The sequence below is a fragment of the Panthera uncia genome, assembly GCF_023721935.1.
Source record: "Panthera uncia isolate 11264 chromosome B3 unlocalized genomic scaffold, Puncia_PCG_1.0 HiC_scaffold_1, whole genome shotgun sequence".
In the NCBI taxonomy this organism is placed as follows: domain Eukaryota; kingdom Metazoa; phylum Chordata; class Mammalia; order Carnivora; family Felidae; genus Panthera; species Panthera uncia.
In genome coordinates this window covers 91,214,085-91,237,020 of record NW_026057582.1, presented here as the reverse complement: position 1 = coordinate 91,237,020, position 22,936 = coordinate 91,214,085, and the positions used below count along the sequence as shown (strand labels likewise).

At 38.9% G+C, this 22,936-nt stretch overlaps 1 protein-coding gene across 17 annotated transcripts in view; it reads left to right on the top strand.

The window, feature by feature from the left end:
- Window positions 1–12,181, top strand: part of ATP8B4 (ATPase phospholipid transporting 8B4 (putative)) — a 259,446-nt gene extending 247,265 nt beyond the window's left edge. For 15 of the 17 annotated variants that reach the window (XM_049611656.1, XM_049611662.1, XM_049611663.1 and 12 more), the window contains 4 exons: window positions 893–1,031; window positions 3,925–4,055; window positions 5,653–5,930; window positions 11,554–12,181. In XM_049611656.1, coding sequence (XP_049467613.1) covers window positions 893–1,031; window positions 3,925–4,055; window positions 5,653–5,930; window positions 11,554–11,587 — 582 coding nt within the window. In that variant the 3' untranslated portion in view covers window positions 11,588–12,181. Of the gene's footprint in view, window positions 1–892; window positions 1,032–3,924; window positions 4,056–5,652; window positions 7,652–11,553 lie in introns of those variants that run through there. The other 2 variants (XM_049611658.1, XM_049611670.1) reach the window with 2 other exon arrangements.
- Window positions 12,182–22,936: the final 10,755 nt, after the last annotated feature.

Sequence of the window (22,936 nt, the reverse complement as noted above, 5' to 3'; positions counted from 1 at the left end):
CTGTGCTGACAGCTCAGAGCCTGCAGCCTGTTTCAGATTCTGTGTCTCCCTCTCTCTCTGACCCTCCCCCGTTCATGCTCTGTCTCTCTCTGTCTCAAAAATAAATAAATGTTAAAAAAATTTTTTTTTAATAAAAAAAATTTTCTTTATTATTTAAATAATTTAAGAAAAATGACTATGAAAATGATTAAGAATATTGATACATAACAGATTATACCCATGTAAAATAGTTGTGAAAAAAATTTTTCAGTGTTTATTTATTTTGAGAGAGCACAAGCGGGGACTAGGCAGAAAGAGAGAAAGAGAGGGAGAGAAGGGCAGGGAGGGAGGGAGAGAGAGAGAGAGAGAGAGAGAATCCCAAGCAGGCTCCATATTGTCAGCACAGAGGCTGATGTGGGCTGGAACTCACAAACGTGAGATCGTGATCTGAGTCGAAATCAATAGTTGGACACTCAACTAACTGAGCCACGCTGGCACCGCAGTCTTGTGAAAATCTATGTATGGATTATAAAATGTTGCACTTGCTCACTACTGCAAAAAAATTTTTTCCCAACAGAAACGCTTTAAGAGCAATTTGGAAAGTAACTTTGAAATTAGAAATCATTGTTTTCTTATTTCACACTTAAAAGAAGTTTAACATTTTATCTCCTGATTCTGATTCACCCTTGACAGATATAATGGCTTGCAGATATAAGTTCTGAAGTCAGTTGCCTACCAGAAATGTCAGGTCAGTTCCCAATGTTTTGCAGAAAGTAGGAGTGCCTGTGGTTGGCTGGTAGCTAGACAGGTGCAACTGTGTCTTCACAGAGCAGTCCTGGGGAACCATCACTCAGTAAAATGATACTCTTGTAATCCTCAAAGCCCTCCCCTTTGCATTCGACTTCATTTACAGATAGCCTTGGATACCAGTTACTGGACTGTCATTAATCATGTCTTCATCTGGGGGAGCGTTGCCACTTATTTCTCCATTTTATTTACAATGCACAGTAATGGCATCTTTGGCATCTTCCCAAACCAGTTTCCATTCGTTGGTAAGTGAGTCCTACTGTCTATGGGGGCTAGTGTCATGCTGTCATTTATTTTTCTATGTTGGGTGGGATGTTTTCTGTGTTGGGTGGGATGAGGGATGACCAATAATCTTTTCTCTAGGAATGGATTGAGCCAGCCATCTAAAGGTTTTCAGGCTTGAGAAGAGCTCCAAGAGATTAGTTTCTGCTCTCCCTGCCAGATTGAGAAGAGTCACTACAATAGCTGCATATAGGTTTCCAACAGCCTAGATGCAACAGACTGTCCCTTTGCAAACAAGAAGCATAACACATATTTCAAGGTTATCTGAGGGTCTGTAAAAAGGTCATGTATAATACAAAGAAGAGAAAGAAGTGTTAGGCTCTCCCTTTTATCCCACGTGATCACCAATTACACTGCCAAAGTTCACCTGTAGAACTCACTTGCATTTATTTAAGAAAGAAATGAGGTATAATTTAGATCCATCTAAAAAAAAAGCTGCATGTTCGTCTATAAGTGGCACGTAGAGTGGGCTCTGTAGTTAGACATCCAGGGTTCAGTTGTCATCTCCACTACTTGAATGCTGGATGACCTTGGGCAGATGCCTTTTCATGCCTTGATGTTTTAAATTCTAAACCAGAGATATTAATAGTTTCTATGTTCATAGGAAACGTGAGGGATACATGAGATACTGCATATAAAATGTTACCATGTGGCCTGGTACATAGTACTTTTTTAGTAAATGCTAACCATAATGATGGTGATGATGATGATTCAAGCAACTGTGTCTTGATTATTAGTTGGGAACATTGCAGAGTGATTTGAGCAGCAGATGGGTAGCCAAAGAACTCCAAAAATACCTTAACACCCTGTTCTATAATACTACAATGGTGTAAGCCACCATTGTATTCCCAGAGGGCCACTGAGCTTTATTCCACAAGGAGGCTATTAATGTACTTTCTCAGAAGTTTTGAAATCTCTAATATGTGTAAGATAAGTTGGTAACAGTGATGTTTCTCAGTTCATCCCAGCAAACTGTGGAAAAGAGAGATGTATAGTGTCAGCCTTCTTGAGCTTTATCAGGCAGGACTGAGATTTTCATCCACCAGTTGAGGAATTCAGTCTAAGGAATCCAGAAAAACAATTCTTGGAAAACTTATTTATGTAGAAGTCAAAATAAGAGCAACTATAGGGCTATGTATTTCCACTGATGCAAAGGCACCTGAAATTATAATTCCAATTAAATGCGCACATACACTTAAGAACCTTCTTTTTCATCTTCTGCCTCACTTTGCATGTCTATGGAAATCTTTAAATTGCACCACTCTTACTCAGCATGAAACATTAATACTTTGTTTACCAAAAGATTACAACCATGTAGAAACATGACGGTTGTAAGAATAAGCATGTTACGAAAGACAGACATTTAACTATTTTTAGTTTTTTTTTTTCTTTTTTCTTTTTATTCCTTCCTTCCTTTTTTTTTTTTTTTTTTTTTTTTTTTTCCTTCCTTCCTTTTTTTTTTTTTTTTTTTTTTTGGTTGCCAAATCTGAAAGTTCAGCGCATTGATGAGAAGACTTCTAGTCCTAAGAGAGCATTTTAGCATGCATAATGAGACCGGAATGCCTCAACTGGAGAAAGTAGTCTGTGTGGGGACCACTCTCTTCAGCTAAACACATGCCATTCCAGGAATTAATTACTGAGCTCCAATGAGACTTCTCAAAAGTTAGATCAACATTGGGGTTTAAGAAAAAAAAATTTTTTTCCTTAGTAGCCAGCAGCAAGCAGGAGTGTGGTTTTAAAGTGAAGCTTGTTTTTCCAACTGTGCCTGGGGGTACTGAGCTTCAAGGAGCTCAAAGAGTCATATAATTTATTGAGTCAAGTTTGTTTCTGCCTAGGCAACTGTAATCGACTGCTCTTTGGTGGGCAAATTCTATCCTCCAAAGCCAGAAAGTGCAGACATACCAGTCAGTAGCCAAGCCCTCATACCCCAAACACATTCAAATGGGGTTAACACTTTAACTTTGAGAGAGGGGACCTGGCTAATTGGAGGTATTGTGGCAAATCCCTAGAAAACCAACAGGGACAGATGTTTATTTTGGTCATATAAGTAGGGTTGACATGGTTCTGTAGAATTTGCCTGTCTGCTTAACTGACCCTTATTGCTTTCTTTAAACAAACACCCCAGGATATGAGGTGTGAGTATAAAGTAAGGAAACCGGCTTCAGACTTGGTGATGAGTTTCACCACAGTATTGCACTAGCATATTGGATGGCTGCATCAGAAGCCTCCTAGTGAGAGGAATGCTCCTTTCACAAACCCAAGAACATCCCTGATCTCCTTGGAACCTTGAATTGTTCATAACCAAGTAAATGTTAGAGAGATCAGCAAGTCCCTTTAAGGCAGGTTTTCTGAGGTTGCTGCCTGAGTTGTAAAGGTAGTAGCTAAAGCTCTCCTTTTATGGCATAGCCAGTCACCAAGACTATTGAGATTGTACCTGCATCCCAGACATATATTGTATAGTTTTGATATGACAGTTTTATTCAAGAGTCTTTAAGAGCAAATGTGCCTTTTAAAAATAATGGCTGCTTTGTAGTCAAGGGGTCTTGAGGCTGGATGAGAGAATTCTACTTCTTGAGTGAGTTGGACTGAGTCTGGATCAGAGAATACTTGGCTCTGATTGGCTGTCTCCAAGTGATCAGACCATGTAGCAGTTCCCAAGGGTGATGATCCTACCACTCTTGCCTTACCATCACCTCTGAGCATACTATATACTGGAGAAGACAGCTAGTGGTCCTCCCTAGTAGTCCAAACCTCACCATTTCAAAAAAGGCCTTATGGCAATAGACAAAGAGACTATTAATTCAATAATTCAGTCCTATTTATAACCACAGTGTATATTTTTGTCCTTAATAATAGGAAATGCACGACATTCTTTGGCCCAGAAGTGCATCTGGCTTGTTATTCTCTTAACGACAGTGGCTTCTGTTATGCCTGTGGTGGCATTCAGATTTTTGAAAGTGGATTTATGCCCAGCCCTGAGTGACCAGGTATGTTGCAGCACTGATGAGCATTTGAAGGGCTCGTTCTTGGCTCTTGGAATCATGTCCTTCTCTGCCTGATTGGAAACCTAGGAAAGGGATAATGAACATCTCGCCAGAAATACCCATAGGTATATGGCATCACATCACAGTAGATGGAACTGCCTACATCTGAATGGACCAGCTTTGTGAATGCCAATGAAGATAAATGTCTAGACTAAATATGAGTGCAAAACTGTTCTAAGGCAAAGGCAAACTATAGGGAAAGTTATTGACAATGGGGGCAAGTAAAGGATGCAGTAAAAGAGAAACAAGTAATGTATCAGGTGAAGGAGTTCTAAATTTTTGTAGAAATGTGGTAGTAGATTCAGAAACATGGGGGAGATGTTACCTTTTGAACAGATTAAGAAAGGGAACAGCAACATGATGACTGGATTGGAAAATACAAAGTTGAAAATAGAACAGATTATGGAAATTCTTAAACTAAGGGATTAACAGTATATATTTCAGTGTTTTATGAGAAGAGTAGTATAAGCAAGACTATGTCAAGTTAGATCAGGAACCAGATAAAAAACAGAAAAGGAGAAATAAGGGGGAGACACACTTTTGTAGTTGCATCGTGAGGAGGGGGCAAACACTTATGGAGTGAGTGACCAGGCCAATGATGCTGAGAGGAACTGAGGCAAGGATATCCTCCACATTCTGGGGCCAAAGCATGAGAAGATTCTCTCTGAAATGATTCACATATTCCCCTGTTAGGTCTGTCCTTTCCCTTTGGCTCCATGAGCTCATTCTGATATAAACCCAGAAAATGACAGATGAGCTGAAAGAAGGAAGATGATGTTCATTTCTTCCAGTATGTAGTCAGGTCATGATTTTATGCTTTTAATGGTTTTCTCCTGACATGAAAGTCAGACTCCAAGAGATCAGTTGAATCAGAGAACAATGCAGCTTACACCAAACCTTGGATCTTTTTCTCCTCAGCTTTACAGGGAAATCAAAGAAATGTTGGAAACCTACCCAAATGATGTTGAGCTCTTCTAAAGGCTGCAAAACAAACAAATAAACAAACAAAAAAACTAAAAGAAATCAAAACCCTGAAAATCTCATGATATACTGACCTACCACAAGAGTTGGAAATTTCTGACTCTCATTTTCTAAATTTTCTCTTAGTCCAGTTACTAATGACTATTGGATCTTGAGAATCTTTAAGAGAAAGGGGGAAAGGCCTGTGTTTGGAGACTGGGATTATAGATCAGTATTCTGACTGTGTTTGGATACTGCATGTTAGAAAATCCTTCTGTATAAAAGTATGTTCCTATTCATTTAAGATGGACCTGTAAGATGGAGACAGTAATGAAATTTGTCTTAATACTTCTTGCTTACTTAATAGTCTCTTGGTAGGAGTAAAACTTGACCAGTGCCCACTACAGTCTTTGGGGTGGAAAATTTCTTGGTTTTGTGGTGAAACACTTCTTTTTGCAATGAAGGTATTTTGTTATGGTTGATGTTTCTCATGAAAGGGCTTTCTCTTCATAAAGTGGCCCAGGGCCTAGAGTCTGTCATTTGGATGCATCATCTCACTCTGGGTCTCCTTCTTCTCTAGATCCGTCGGAGGCAAAAAGCTCAAAAGAAGGCAAAGCCCTCACGTAGCCGAAGGCCTCAGACTCGCAGGTCAAGCTCAAGAAGATCTGGATATGCTTTTGCTCACCAAGAGGGCTATGGAGAGCTTATCACATCTGGAAAAAATATGCGAGCTAAAAATCCACCCCCAACACCAGGGCTGGAAAAGACACTGTATAATAGCACTAGCTGGATTGAAAATTTATGTAAGAAAACCACAGACACAGTGAGCAGCTTTAGCCTGGATAAAACAGTGAAACTGTGAGTCAAGATGAATTTAAACCACATAGCTACTTTTCACTTCAGCCGAAGCTGAAATTCAGCTGGCTCCAGAGTTTGTGATCAGGGGCTGAGATGGGCAGATTGCCTCAGTTCAAATCTCTGGCAAACAACTGCCAGGGCCCACCAAATACGGGTGCACTCTCTGGGAAACCAGGCCAGATGGTTACTGTCTAATTTGTGATTTGCTGGGCAAAGGCCTCACAATACAAACAGAGGTTTTTCTTACCAACCTAGATTGAACTTTAGAATCTTATTAATGGAGAAAAATTTGTAACTCTGCATATACATTGAATGGATCTTCAAGTGGATAAAACGAGTGCAATCAAAAGGTATACATCTCAGCTGTGAAAAGCATGCTTGTTGACAGATAAGCATGTATATGTGAGATCAGCCTTTCCCAAAATACATTTTTAAGATGTACAATGTGTACTATGGTGCTTTCAGATTAACAGCTGTTTGTGACTCTCAAGTCTGGATATCTACATACCATGTGTGTTCAGCCAGGACAAACACATCACCTTCATGCCTGTAGAATAGAAAAACATGTTGATATTCCTCCTTTTGTTTTTTTTGTTTGTTTGTTGTTTTGTTTGTTTGGGTTTTTTTACTGGTCTGAAGACAGAGTAGATTGGAGCATCTTTATAGTGGGATAAAAACCGCGAATTTGGTCAAATGTATTCACAAACCCTCAGGGACATGTTCATGAAATGTCCAAGAGGGGCTCTCTAGTAAGTATTCCGGACACTTTTCTATGACTTTTATACCATCCTCAGAAGTAACTTGCCCTGCATCATCCGGTGCCATTAATGAAACCAGCATAGCATTGGAATTTCACACTTTAATGAGAATATTCCAAATAGTATATAGGCAAATACTTTCAACACTTCCAATTTTAAAAAGTTCAGATTTGAAACCAAACAAATTAATAAACAGTATCTTCAATTACTATTTAAGTACTCAGGTTTAGGTCATTCAGAGTTAGTCACTTTCGATATTCAGCTCTTGTGTTTATAATTGAAGTGTATATGTAAAGTTCGTTTTACATATATGGAGATGTTCCAGTCCAGATTTTGAATCCATATGTGAGTTACCACTGTAGTTCCTGTAAAAGAATTCAGGCATATTTGTGTTCAGACTCCAGCTTTATTACTTCTTACCTCTATAACCTTGGGCAGGAAATGTGCCTCCTCTGAGACTCACTTTCTTCCTCTGTAAATGAGGATATACCACCTACCTCATGTGGTTGTTTGGGGATTATCAAAGCACAAATTCTTAAATCATTGAAAACATAATTTTCATATGAATAGACTTCCACTTAACTCATCATCAGAATAGCAGCAATTTGAAGAGAATGTGAAATTGGAATTTAACTAGTCAGTAGGAAAAGCCTTGGAATGAGATTGCAAAATAAGATATAAAACTGGTTAGTGTGTTACAGAGAAATAGAACTATCGCCCTGGAGGTAAATTTCTCTGTCAGAAAGTACAAATAAAACATCATCATGCTTTACCAATTTTCTACAAGTCCATCTCCAACTTTACCAGGTCCCTAATCTGGTCTCTGTTGAATTATTATTCAAAGTTGTCTTTCCCAAGAGAGTCAGATGGCCCTTGGCTGGGTTTGATGGATAATGGGTTAGCACACGAGATGACACAATCTTCCCCGCCCCCCCCCCCCACCTTTTTGTTGTTGTTGTTGTTCATAGTTTCCTAGTCCAGGATAATTTTTCCTGAATAGGATAAAATAAGATAATGTGTAAAAGACCCTAATCCAGTGTTTTGATCATAGTAAATACTCATAGATATTCCTTTTTCCCGACATGCCTGCATGAACTTACCCAGATACTAGTTTTTGATGTCAAACTTGTGATTAGTTTCATTGTTTGCTCACTTTTTGTAACATTTTTGAAAGATTTGAAAACCTCCAGTAAATGGTTTGGCGCTATTGGTGTTTGATGTTGTGTGTCTTCTTTATTGTGAACTCACCAGGGAGAGTTTTTGTCACATTGGTTAACTGAGTTTTTTCTCCTCCTGAGTTTCCCTCTCCTTTACATGGCTGGGGAAAATGTATACCATTCTTAGGATCAGAGTCAAGAATCAAATGAACTGATGGGACCTAAGTGTAAGGAGTGGGAAAGATTAGGAATCATCCAAGTTTGCAAATTCAGTTCAAATTAAATAAGGCTGTTTTAAAACAGATAATGTGGATGATTGTGAGAGAAACACATTATCAACTCCCTTTGGCCCCACGAGATCCAAAAAAGCTGCCACACCCATTGCGAGGTCATGCAATTCCTAGTGCCAGGGATTATTTTGAACCTGAAGATAAAGAGCCTGAGGAGTGGGTGATGATGGTGGTGCTCTGGGGAATAATGAAATTTTAATTTTACATAAATGTTATCAGATTACTTGGGGGGGGGCACCCTTTTTTCTAGATTCAGGACTGAAATTGGTAATTTGTGTTTTAAATTCTCAATCGTAAATTTTGAGCTGTTTTAGGCCATTGCAAATTGTACTCCCTTGACTTAGATCTGCTATCTTTGTCTCTCTCCTATGCCTACAGGTATACATACCTATGAAGGAAAGAGAGAGGGTTGAAGAAAACAATAGCCATAGAGCAAGAAAGGAAAAAGGGAATGAAGGGAAGAAGGGAGAAAGGGAGAAAAGAGTTTCCAGGTGATAGGACTTTCAGAAAAATAAATTTAATTCCTCAAGGAAAAAATCGATTGTAATTGAGAAGTAAATACTAAAACCTCCTTCCTAGTTGGTTTGAGACCAAGAAAATTTTGTTTGCAAGGGGGCCAGGAACTCTGGTTTCTCCTCACAGTAAGGCTGCTGCTTTCTTTGAGGGTATGCCACCTGACTTGCCCAGGCCTTAGTATCTCAGTCCATCAATGGAGAAACTGGGCAGTCTGGTCACAAAGACCCTTTCTCATCCACCCATTCTGTGAACTGTTCTTGCCAATATTGCCCACAGTGTATTTGTAGTTGTTTTTGATTGGACAGAGAGAAAGAGATTGAAAGAGAGAGGGAGAGATAGATTAAGCTGGATGCTCTCTTGAGTGCAAAGCTTGGGTCCTGTACTGGTTTGTGTTTCTCTAGAACAACCCCTGGTGCCCTGCTGTCTCAAGGCTTCTCTCATGTTACCACAGAGGTGCTAAATCCTATAGTCATGCTTCACCTAGGTCAGTTGAACACTTGCAGTTTCTTGCTAATAATTCACTGAGATCTTACACCCACACTCTCTCTCCCCCTCTGCCACTTTAAATATCAATGGTATACAGATACAAGGTACAATACTCAGCCCAGTAAGAAGAGGGCCATTTTTAAGTCACCTCTACCTGGTCTCTGGGCTTAGAGGGAATTCTTTGGGCCTTTGCTTCCTTAGGATTCAAGGCAAAACAACAGAGCTTGAGTAATTTCCTTCATAGTTATATAGAACTTTTCAGTTATGCATCATCTGAAACTTTTCACTTTAAGTAGCAAGTCGCCGTATTTAAACAAATTGGATTCTTTGAGCCTTTACAACCCTGTGAGGTGGTCAAGATGTTTATGGTTCTTTGGGGTTTGTTTTGGTTTTTTAGCCCTATTATTATTTTAATTGCAGAATAGTTAACAGTGTTATATTAGTTTAAGGTGTACAATATAGTGATTCAACAATTCTATATATAATTCATTGCTCCTAATAAGTGTACTCTTATCCCCTTTACCTATTTCACCCATCCCCCTCCCCTCTCCCTTCTGTTAACCATCAGATTGTTCTCTATAGTTAAGAGTCTATTTCTTCATTTGTCTCTGTTTTTTCCCCTTGGCTACTTGTTTTGTTTCTTAATTCCAAATACAAGTGTAATTATGGTATTTGTCTTTCTCTGACTTATTTTACTTAGCATTTTATTCTCTAACTCCATCCGTGTTGTTGCAAATGACAAGATTTCATTCTTTTTATGGCTGAGTAATATTCCAGTGTGTGTGTGTGTGTGTGTGTGCACGCGCGCGTGCACGCAAACATACCACACATCTTTATCCATTCATGTAATAATGGATACTCGGGCTGCTTCTTTAATTTGGCTATTGTAAATAATGCTGGTATAAACACAGGGGTGCATGTATCCCTTTCATTTAGTGTTTTTATATTTTTCAGGTAAATACCCAATAGTGCAATTATTGGGTTGTAGGGTAGTTCTATTTTTAACTTTTTGAAGAAGCTCCATACTGTTTTCCACAGTGGCTGCACCAGTTCGCCTTCCGGCAAACATTGAATAAGGGTTCCTTTTTCTCCACATCCTTGCCAACACTTCTTGTTTCTTGTATTTTTGATTTTAGCCACTCTGACAGGTGTGAGGAAATATCTCATTGTAGTTTTGATTTGCATTTCCCTGATGGTGAGTGATGCTGAGCATCTTTTCATGTTTCTGTTAGCCATCTGTAAGCTATCTGTATGTCTTCTTTGGAGAAATACCTGTTTGTGTCTTCTGCCCATTTTTTAATTGGATTATTTGTTTTTTGGGTGTTGAGTTGTATAAGCTCCTTATATATTTTGGATACTAACCTTTTATCCCATATGCCATTTGCAGATACCTTCTCCCATTCAGTAGGCTGTCTTTTAGTTTTGTTGGTTGTTTCCTTCATTGTTCAGAAGTTTTTTATTTTGATGTAGTTCCAATAATTTATTTTTGCTTTTGTTTCTCTTGCTTCAGTTGATCTATCTAAAAAATATATTGCTGCAGGTAATGTCTGAGAAATTGTTGCCTGTGATCCTTCTAGAATTTCTATGGTTTCAGGGCTCACATTTAGGCCCTTGATCCAGTTTGAGTTTTTGTGTATGGTGTGAGAAAGTGGTCCAATCTCATTTTTTGCATGTAGCTGTCCCATTTTCTCAACACTGTTGAAGAGACTATAGTTCCCCCATTGCATAACCTTGCCTCCTTTGTCAGTTAATTGACCATATAATCATGGGTTTATTTCTGGGCTATCTATTCTGCTCCATCGACTAATGTGTCTATTTTTGTTTCAGGACCATACTGTTTTGATTACTATAGCTTTGTATTATATTTTGAAATCTGGGATTGTGATATCTCCCATTTGTTTTTCTTTATCAAGATTGCTTTGCCTACTCAGTGCCTTTTGTAGTTCCATACAAATTTTAAGGGATTACATAGGGATTATATAAAATCTGTAGATGGCTTTGCATCATATGGACATTTTAACAATATTCTTTCAATCCATGAGCATGTAATGTCTTTCCATTTCTTTGGGTTTTCTTCAAATTCTTTCATCAGTGTTTTATACTTTTCAGAGTACAGGTATTTCACCTCTTTGGTTAAGTTGATTCCTAGGTATTTTATTATTGTTGGTACAATTATAAATGGGACTGTTTCTTAATTTCTCTTTCTGTTGCTTCATTTTTAGTACGTACCAGTACAACAGATTTCTGTACATTGATTTTGTATCCTCTGAGCTTACTGAATTCATTTATCAGTTCTAATAGTTTTTTGGTGGAATCTTTAGGGTTTTCTGTATATAGTATCATGTTATCTGCAAATAGTGAAAGTTTTACTTCCTTCTTACCAGTATGGATGCCTTTTATTTCTTTTTGTTGTCAGACTGCTGCAGATAGGACTTGAAATACTATGTTGAATAAATGTGGTGAGAGTGGACATCCTTGTTCCTGACCCTAAGGGAAAAGCTCTCAGTTTTTCATGATTGAGTATGCTGTTAGCTGTGAATTTTTCATTGATGGCCTTTATTATGTTGAGGTATGTTCTCTCTAAATCTATTTTGTAGAGCATGCATGTTGTACTTTGTCAAATGCTTTTTCTGTTATCTATTAAAATGATTATGTGGTGTTTATCTTTTCTCTTATTGAAGAAATGCATCACACTGATTGATTTGTGAATACTGAACCACACTTGCATCCCAGGAATAAATCCCACTTGATCATGGTGAATTATTTTTATAATGTATTGTTGGATTTGGTTTGCTCATATTTTGTTGAGGATTTTTGCATCTATGTTCATCAGAAATACTGTTCTGTTGGGGCGCCTGGGTGGCTCTGTCGGTTAAACGTCTGACTTAGGCTCAGGTCATGATCTCACGGTCTGTGAGTTCGAGCCCCACGTCGGGCTCTGTGCTGACAGCTCAGAGCCTGGAGCCTGTTTCAGATTCTGTGTCTCCCTCTCTCTCTGCCCCTCCCCTGTTCACGCTCTGTCTCTCTCTGTCTCAAAAATAAATAAACGTTAAAAAAAAAAATTTAGAAATACTGTTCTGTAGTTCCCTTTTTTTTTTTTTCCTAGTGTCCTTATCTGGTTTTGGCATCAGGGTCATGCTGGTCTCATAGAATAAATTTGGGAGCTTGCTTTATTATCCCACTTTTTGGAATAGTTTGAGAACAGGTATTAATGCTTCTTTAAATGTTTGGTAGAATTCACTTGTGAAGCTGTCTGGTCCTGTCTTTTGTTTTTTGGGAGTTTTTTGGTTACTGATTTAATTTCATTGCTGGTAATTGGTCTGTTCAATTTTTCTATTTCTTCCTGATTCAGGTTTGGGAGGTTATATGTTTCTAGGACTTATCCATTTCTTGTAGGCTGCTTAATTTGTTGGCATATAATTTTTCATAATATTCTCTGATGATCCTTACTATTTCTGTGGTGTCAGTTGTTATTTCTCCTCTTTCACTTCCAATTTTGTTTATTTAAGTTCTGCCCCCTCCCGCTCGTTCTCTGAGTCTGGTGAAAGGTTTATCGATTCTGGCAGTCTTTACAAAGAACCACCTCCTGATTTCACTGATCTATTGTTTTGTTGTTTTAGTTTCTATTTCATGTATTTCTGCTCTAATGTTTATTATTTCCTTCCTTCTTCTAGTTTTGGGTTTTGTTTGTTCTTTTACTAGCTCCCTTAGGTATAAGGTTAGGTTGGTTGAGGTTTTTCTTGCTTCTTGAAGTAGGCCTATATTGCTGCTATCCCAAAGATTTTGGACCATTGTGTTTTCATGTTCATCTTTCTCCATGTGGTTTTTTATTTCCACTTTCATTTCTTGATTGGCCTGTTCATTGTTTAATAGCATGTTATTTAGCCTCTATCTATTTATATTTTTCCAGACTTCTTATCGTGGTTGATTTCTAGTTTCATAGTGTGCAGTCAGAAAAGATGTATGGCATGACTTTTTTTTTTTTTTTTTTTTTTTGTTTGCTGACACTTGTTTTGTGGCCTAATATGTGATCTACTTTGGAGAATGTTCCATGTATACTTGAGAAGATTGTGTATTCTGCTGTTTTAGGATGGCATGTTTTGAATATGTCATTCAAAGCCACTGTTTCCTTGTTGATTTTGTTTGGATGATCTATCCTCCTAAGTGGAGAGTTAAAGTTCCCTAATATTATGATATTACTATTGATTACTTCCTTTATGTTTGTTATTAGCTGCTTTATGTATTTGGGTGCTTTCATGTTAGGTGCATAGATATTTACACTTTTTAATTTTTGTTGGATTGTTCCCTTTATGATTATATAGTGTCCTTTGTCTCTTCTCACAGTCTTTGTTTTTTAAAGTCTATTTTGTCTGATATAAGCATTTTATACTGGCTTTCTTTTCACTTCCATTCTGCATGTGTCTAGGTCTGAAATGAGTCTCTTGTAGGCAGCATATAGGTAGATCTTTATTTTAATCCATCACCCCATGTCTTTTGATTGGAGCACTTAGTCCCTTTACGTTCAAAGTACATATTGATAGGTATGTACTTATTGCCATTTTTTTTACTCGTTTTATGGGTTTTTTTTTTGTAGTTCTTCATTTCTTTCTTACTGTCTTCTCTCACACTGGTTGGTTTTCTTTAGTGATATAACTGGATTTCTATTTTTTGTGTATTACTGGTTTTTGATTTGTGGTTACCATTTGGTTTATATATGGCATCTTATACTTTACCAGTTGATATTAGGTTGATAATTGCTGAAGTTTCAATCCATTATTTACTCCTCCACCCCACCCCCACATTTTAGGTATATGATGTCATATTTTACATCCATTTAATTTATAAATCGCTTGACTCAATTTTGTAGATATAATTAAATTTACTGCTTTTGTGTTGCTTTCTTACTCCTATTTATGATTTTTCTTTTCCACTCAGTGTCCCCTTTAATATTTTTTATATGTCTGGTTTAGTGGTGATGAATTCCTTTAATCTGTTTGTGTGGAGAAACTCCTTCTCTATCCCTCCATTCTCTATGATAGCCTTACTGGATAAAGTATTCTTGGTTGTAGGTGTTTTTCTTTCAGCATTTTGAGCAGATCATTATACTCCCTTCTAGCCTTCAAAGTTTCTCCTGAAAAATTAGCAGAAAGCCTTATGAAGTTTCCCTTGTTTGTAATCATTTTCATTTGCTGGTTTTAAAATTCTTTTTGCCATTTTAATTATTATGTGGCTTGTCTAGACATCCCTGGATTGATGTTGGCAGTTGTCTGTCCCTCCTGGATCCGTATTTCTATTTTCTTCCTCAGACTCAGAAATTTTCAACAGTTCTTTCTTCAAATGAATTTTCTTTCTTTTTTCTCTCTTCTCCTAGGATCCCTATACTGTGAATGTTACTATGCTTGATAGTGTTGTGAGTTACCGAAGTCTATTTTATATTATTATTTTTCCCCTCTCTTATTCCGCTTGATTGCTTTTAATTACTCTGTCCTCCAGGTTGTGATCTGTCCTGCTTCCTGCAGTCTACTGTTCATTCCATCTAGTACATTTTTCATTCCATTTATTGAGTTCTGATTGGTTCTTTTTATATTTTCTCTTAGTTAAATGTCTTGCTAAGGTCTTCTACTCTTTTCTCAAGTCTCATGAGTATCCTTATGATCATTAATTTAAATTCTCTACTAGGCATATTATCTCCATTTTGCTTAAGACTCTTGCTTCTGATTTTGTATTGTTCTTTCATTTGGGACATAGTCCTCTGTCTCCTCATTTTGTATGTCTGTTCTTATGTGTTAGGAAAGTCAGCTACATCTCCTGCCCTTGAAAGTAGTGGCTGTATGAAGAAGAGTGCCATGCAGTGCAATGTCCCCTCTTCACCAGAACTGGCACTCCAGGGGTTTTGGCTATATGTACTATTGTGTGTACCTTAACATTATGGCTGAGCCACATTTGCCTTCCGTTCAGTCATCTGCCTGTTGTGGTCATAGTTTGTTCCCTGTGTTGTTATTGGGCCAACCTGGGGCTGCCTTGGCTTGAGTTGAGCCAAACAGGTGTTTGCCAAATATGCGGTAGCACTGAACTACAGGGCACTTACCCTGTGTTGTCCCCTGAGAAGCTGTCATTAACTGGGGAGGCCTGAAGTCAAAGAAGATATTTGCCCCTAACCCACCATAGGGCCATAGTTGGATGGGTGTGTTTTATCTTCTCCTCTCCCTGGAGGCGGGAGTCCACCTTGGAATGGTGCTGGTCCCTTCCAGGGCTGTTTGCACACTGCCAGGCTTGTGGGACTGCTTTGGATTGGCTCTACTCAAGGTCATATTGGAGGGGGAAAGTCCACAGGAGAACACCAGGGTGGAGCATGCACTTATTAGGAAGGTTTGTGAAGGTCTGCTGGGGGAGGGGACCTGGAGACAAGGGCAGGATGGAGGCAGCATGTCTGCAGTCTAATATGGGGTAGGGCATGCTGCTGGCAAGTGGGTGTGGGTGCAGCTTTGGTTTCTGCAGGTGTCTGTGTGTCTAAGCTGGGGGGCAGGGGATGTAAATGGTGCTTGCCAGCCCCTTTGTTCCTGGAGAAGTCTCCCAAGGGTCCCTGTGCCATAAACAAATCTCATTCCCTGTTTCCCAGGGCCATTGTGCTCTCTCTTTCAGGTTGGGGACTCATTTTCCTCTTGCCCTCAGGCTCTTCTAGAACTGAACCTGCTGATTTTTAAAGGTTTGGGTGTTAAGCCCCATTGGTTATAAGAACTGGTGAAATTTGGTTCCTCTGGTTTTCATAGCCAAATGCTATGGGGATTCATCTTCCCTGTGTGGGTTCCCTGTGCCTGGGGTGTCTGATGTGAGGGTCTTTTTCTTTACCTTTTCTGTGCCCACTGGGTCCTTCCCTCCCACAGACAGTCCTGTGGGTCAGTTTCACTCCTAACTGCATATCCACTTTTCCTACCATCTTCCATGTGTTCTCTACATTTATCTGTGGAGAATCTTGTTCTGTTAGCATTTAGGTTGTTCTCTGGGCTATTTACATTGATGTGGGTGTAATCTAGTCCTATCCATGGGACAAGGTAAGCTTGGGATCCTCCTATTTCACCATCTTTCCCAGAAATCCTCCAGAATGTTCATGTTAAACCCTTTTTAGGAAGAGGATATTGATGCACAGAGAGATTAAGTGCTTTGTCCAATATCCCACAGAAAATAAAAAAGCTAGAACCCACTCAGATCGGCCACCAAATCCAGAGCTTCTTAGCTATAACTACTCATTTCACACCAGGATCTCCTCATAGACATGGGATTTGTAAACAAATAGTCCAGCTTCCTTCTAAATCAGTAATCCAATTTTTCAAGTGTCCAGATTTAGGGAAGAAGAGCAAACAAAGGTCAACATGTTTTGAAAGGTATATTTCAGGAGTTCTCTTTTCTCTCAATGCAAATAAGCAAGATTTCCTCCATTGCTTCCTTTGTCTTATGCATTTCATGAACTTACATAGGCATAGAGTGCAAACAAGGGAAATATTCACGCTTCAAACTATTTTTAAAATTTCTAGAAAGTACCACAAATCAGAAAGTTTGTAATTCTAAATTTTATGGTAAGGAGTTGCATTATTCTGTTAGTGTGTGCACAAAATGCCTTGATATTGATGTGATCTAATTACGTCAGTTAAACCCTCAAAATTATTATTTCACATTTTAAAAATTAGATACGAAGTTTATTAGTGGAAGAAGCTAGCAATGATGATGGCTTTCAGACTGTGATGGGCTTTTGTGGGTCAGGGGTCAGAAAATCATGTGGGGCCACAATTTTCCAATTTTTACATTAACATCTGGTGTTAAACGTCTGAAGTTTGCTTTACTGCGTCACATTTCATTCCTCAGTGAAAAATCATAAACTTTTGCAATTCTCTAGACTAAGCATTTCGCCGAACTGCCTGGAAGCCAGAACTAAATGACCCATGTGTTTCAAAATGCTCATTGCAAAAGATTTGGAGGCCCTCACTGGGCTAATCTGTACATGTGGAGCTATGACTTAACCAAGAAAGGGGCCTATCTGTTCTAGAGTTTCAAAACTTCCTGGCAGATCTATTCCTGTAACTGGTGCAGAATGCAAATCAGTTTAAAGCTGCGTAAGTAAATGTCCAGAGTTCAAGAAATAATAATGATGAGTTGGCCAGAATCTCTGGCTATCTCCATTCAGATTCCCGTAAGGTTTATAAGGGCAAGTTTAAATTTTTAATAAACTGCAGCCCTGGGCTTATACAAAAATATTTTATTGAACCAGGATACATGGAGAAATTATGGCTAACTTAATTTAGAAATGATTGAGAAATCTAGTCATTTCATTCTTGTCACCATTTTTTCTGTACTCCCTGCTTTCTTCTATGTAAATATGAGCAGTGAGTAGGATACCTTATTTAATGGTTGGTAGTTATACCTCTAGTGCATTTTCTTTCTCCTCAGTGTGCAAACGCTGTATAAATAAATATATAAATACAGCTGATGCACAGAGATTGGAGAGCAGTCACTCTGACTCCAGAACACCCTCAGAAAAAGTTTTGAATAAAACTCCTGTTATTTTCTTGAGATGTTGTCACTTTCATTAAATGATGTTTGAAAAAAATTGGGATGATAATTAGATGATTAGGAGAGATAAGAATGGACAGAGGATATTAATAACTTGCTGCCCCACTGCTAATGGTAGCTGGCCCTCATTCTTACTCTGACCATATTCTAAGTCACATATGGAAACAATTCTTATTTTTCTTTATAAGATACTTGGTCTGAAGCAGATAGAAAAAAGATTTTCTAAGCCAAGCAATTTATAGATACTATAGGGAAGGTCAAAATATTTTCTTGGTATTTCTTTATACAAATAAGGTAATAATTTATATTTCTAACAGCTGTAAGATGGGTATTAAACAACAGAAATAGCTTCTAACTGTACAACATTAATGTAAAGTATCCTTAAGTATTGTAAATGGTTTCTTACCTATACAAATTGCTATTATTGATCAAATAGTTTTATAAATTAAAAAAACCTATAAATAATTATGGTTCAGGAGTTTGGGAGTTTAGTTACATTTTTTAGTGATAGAAAAGATCATTGGAAATATCTTTTTGATGGGCAGTGTTTTATTTTATGGCTCTGTTTCTTCCTTACAGTTCTCAGCATAAGGTTTATACTTTGCTTACTTCCAGTAATTTTGTCATCTCAGATGAAATGTGCTAAAACACTTAGCACTACCGGGCTAAGCACAGGGTTTGGGAAGGAGAGTGGATAGGATACATAAGCAGAAAGTTTCTCTTTCTTGCCCTTGGGGAGGTTCTAATCTAGAATCTTTCTACAGTGCCTTACACATACCATAGTTCATTGAATTCATTTCAAAGATACACCATTTATATATTATTTTAAAAATAAAAAAAATTGCCAATTATTGTAAATATAAAATATGGTAATTTCTGGATTGTGGGAGATTGAGAAATGGCTGGTGGAAAACTACAGTGTATGGTGACTACTGTTCTAAGATGTTTGAAGATATTAGTTTCACTTGTTTGGGGATAGGAAATAGGATCTCTTTTACAGCCAAGGGAAAGGGAGAGAGCCTGGAGGGACAGGAGCAAGAGGGTACTTTCCCAAGGGAACATATCAGAGGGCCTCTTCACAGAGCACTGGTGATGCCTAGAACAAGGAGAGCACTGCAGCAACTATCCCCCAGCATATGTACTCCCCCAGTACCCCACAGGATAAATACCTTTGTGGCATTTTCCCAGGACCTACAGGTTTTGCCCAGTGCTGAGAGGGCATCATTTCCTTCTTAGAACTCTGCTGTGTAGCCTATGGAGTCCTTAGGATTCAATTGGTTATCATTTTGGCAACTTAATCTGATAATTTACTTGTATCTTATTTTCTGCTGCAGCATCCTCACAAAGAAAAAAATGAGATTCACTTATTAATTTTAGAGAGAAAGGCAGATGGTGTGGTGAATGAGAGTCTGGGCTCTGGAGTCGGTAGCCTGGGTTTTGCTCCAGCCAAGGCAAGTGCCTTAACTATCACTTCAAACTTTATTCCAGTCTGATGTGTAAGAAAAGTAATCTTACCTACCCATATGGCTCCTGTGAGGATCAGATGAGACAATGCTTATTGCAAAACACTTGTCAAAGTGCCTAGCACAAAAAGCTAAATAAACACAAATAACTACAAGCTGTGTAGTTTACCAGAAAGAGCAACTGCAGGTCTGTACTGCAGAGGGCTGCATTTCACTTGCCCAGAGGAGATTTAACAGGACTTTGTTTTAAAAGTTTTGGCTTATAGAGGCTAGATAGAACTGGATTGTTGGAAAGAAGGAGGGACCCGAGGGGTGGAAGAGAAGTCTCAGTGACTGAATGCTGGAAGGATCTGCATTTCTTAAGCCTGGGAAATGAAGGGATAGTGCATTCTTTAGAGAAGCAGGGATCCTAATTCCACTGCCTTGAAAAGCCCCAAGAGATGGCAAGTGGTGTGACACCTAAATGCCTGGGGATGTGGTCAGCAAATACCAAGCCTTCAGAGCAATGACCCCTGTCTCTGTAGCTTAGTCTGTGCCCAATAGGGAGCTAATGTCTGCTCTACACATCTGGGCAATAACAGTGGTGACAGATGGGCCTTTGAAATAAAGACTAGGCCCTTCCCTAGTTCCTGGGGCAAGGTAAGATCTGAGATTCTTAGACAAAGGGATAGAGTGGGGAGACTGGGGATTCAAGCTAGTCCAATTGGATATAGAAAGGTAAAAGTATGTGCCACTTTTACATCATAATTCTGTAGAGCAAACCTATACCCACTAAATAATTCTTTGACTTGCTATTTTGTGTAACAGTTATCATTATCATCTTATTCTGAGAAGAAGTCGAATGAGATATGTGTGTCTATACAAACTGCTTGTAGGGCTTTTGTGCTGTCCCTATCCCCCGACACCATGGTGGTGTTCCTTAATCCATCCACTAGACCTAAATCAAAGATATCAGACCTAAGCTCTCAAAGTCTATTCAATACTCATTCTTATCAACTACCATTTACCCTTGACGTGGACTTTCTACCTGATCCTCCAGCAAGTGGCCTGAAAACTTTCTCTAAAATAGCATCATATAAGACTTCCAGGGAAGATGGTGGATTAGGAGGATCCTAAGGTCCCCTCCTCCCAGGGTATAACAATATAACACCACTATGAGTGTAAATAACCCAAAGAATGGTGGAACAGACTCTCCACAGCTAAATGTAGAGAAAAGGCCATGTTGAAGAGGGTAGGAAGGGCTGAAATGCTGTTGGGAGGTAAATGGACCCATGGAACTGTCTTCAATAAGGAGGGATTTAGCAAGCATGGAGAGAGAAGACGACCAGACCCTCACACTAGAAATCCCACGCACAGGGAAAACGAATTCTTGTAACATCTGGCCTTGAAAACCAGAAGGGCATAATTTCACCAGTTCTTACAATGAGCTGGGCTTAACACCTGGAACTTAAAACCAGTGGGCTCAGCTGTGGGAGAGTCTGGAAGGCAATAAGAAACAGCCCCTGCCCTTAAAGAGAGAACACAGTGAACAGCCCTGTGGAGAAACAGCAGTTTGAAAAATACCTGGGATTTAGTAATCTCAGAGTGTGTACTGGAGGGGCAGGGATCCTTGGGAGACTTCTCTAGGAACAAAGGAGTTGGCGGGTACTGTTTCCCTCCCCACCCAGAGCTGAGACACATGGACACCTGTGGAAACCAGCACAGCACCGACACTCGCTAACTTGCTAACAGTGCACCCTGTCACTGCATTCTCCTACAGACATGCCCCTACCAGCTAGGCTTTGGTTCCTGGTCTCCCACAGCAGACCAGCCCAAACCTTGCTAATGCTTCTGTCCTGCCCCCATGTTCTACTGTGGACATAGTCCCTTCCCACATCAGTCCTGCATAAACCTTGCAAGCAAGTGCTCCTTCACCCTGAATTCTCTTTTGTACCTTCCCCCTCAAATAGTCTTTGCCTGGAGCCCACCCAAAGCATTTCCCTAAGTCTGGCAGTGTACAGGCAGCCCCTACAGGGACCAGTACCACTCCAAAGTGCTTCCTGCCCCAAGGAGAGGGGAAGATAATCACACATACACACCAGTCCAACTGCAGCCCCGACAGTAGGCTAGGGGCAGACATCTGGTCTGATTACAGGCCTGCATACCAACAGAAGTTTCAATAGGACAAAGCAGGGAAAGCACCCTGCAGTTCAGTGCTACTGAATCTTTGGCAAACAGCTGGTTGTCTCAACTCAAGCCCAAGGCAGCCCTAGACTGGCGCAATAACACAGGGACTAAACCCTGCCTACAACAGGCAAAGAACCATTGCAGATGACTGGATTGAAGGCAAACACAGCTCAGTCACAATAGTAGGGCATATACAGCATACATATAAGACACCCCTGAAGCACCAGTCTCTGGTGAACAGGGGGCATTGCACTGCAGGGCACTACAGGACTTCTTCATAATGCCACTGCTTGCAAGAGCAGGAGGCATAGCTGACTTTCCAAACACATAGAAATAGACAGACAAAATGAGACAGAGGAATATATCCCCAATGAAAGAACATGACAAAATCACAGCAAGAGTGCTAAATGAAACAGAGCTAAGTAATGTGCCTGATAGAGAATTTAAAGTAATGGTCATAAAGATACTCACTGGACTTGAGAAAAGAGTGGAAGACCTTAGTGAGACCCTTAACGAAGAGAAAATGTAAAAAGAACCAATCAGAGATGAAGAACTCAGTAAGTGAAGTTAAAAATACACCAGAGGGAATGAATAGTAGATGAGAGTAAGCAGAAGAATGATCAGTGACCTGGAGGAGAGAGTAATGGAAATCAATCAAGTTGAACAGGAGAGAGAGAAAAAAATAAATAGAATAAATAAAAGAATAGGCTAAGTTAACTCAGCAACACCATTAAGCATAATAACATTTGCATTATAGGGATCTCGGAAGAAAAAGAGAAAAGGGAGCAGAAAATTTATTTAAAGAAATAATAGCTGAAAACTTACTTAATCTGGGGAAGGAAACATCTAGTAAATCCAGATCTAGGAGATACTGACAGCCCAACAAAATCAGCCTGAGAGAGACAGTGATTAAAATGGCAGAAGTAGTGATAGAAAATTATAAAAGCACAAGGTGAAAAGAAAAATGAGTTATATATACAAGGAAAAGTCCATAAGGCTATCTGCTGATTTTTCAGCAAAAATTTTGTAGACTAGAAGGGAGTAGTATGAAAAATCCAAAGTCCTGAAAGAAAAAACCGACAACCAAGAATACTCTATCCAGTAAGGCTATTATTGAGAGTGGAAGGAGAGTAAAGAGTATCCTAGACAAAAGTTAAAGGAATTTACCACCACTCAACCATCTATACAAAAAATGTCAAAGGGGATACTTCAGTTAAAAGGAAAGACCATAAGTAGGAGTAAGAAAAGGAATCACAAAAGCAGTAAAACTGTATCTATAAAAATCAGTCAAGGGATTCACAAAATAAAAGGATGTAAAGTGTGACACCATATACCTAAAACTTGGGGGAAGAGGAGTAAAGAATGGGTTCAAACTTATGTTACCCTCAACTAAATATAGAGAGCTTTAGACATAAGATATCCTATATAAACCTAATGGTAATCACAAATCAAAAACTAGTAATAGATATGCAAAAAATAAAGACAAAGGATTCCAAGTATATCACTAAAGAAAGCTAGCCCACTGTGAGAGAAGATAGTAAGAAAGAAACAGAGAAGAACTACAAAAACCCATAAAACAAGTAGCAAAATGGCAATAAGTACATA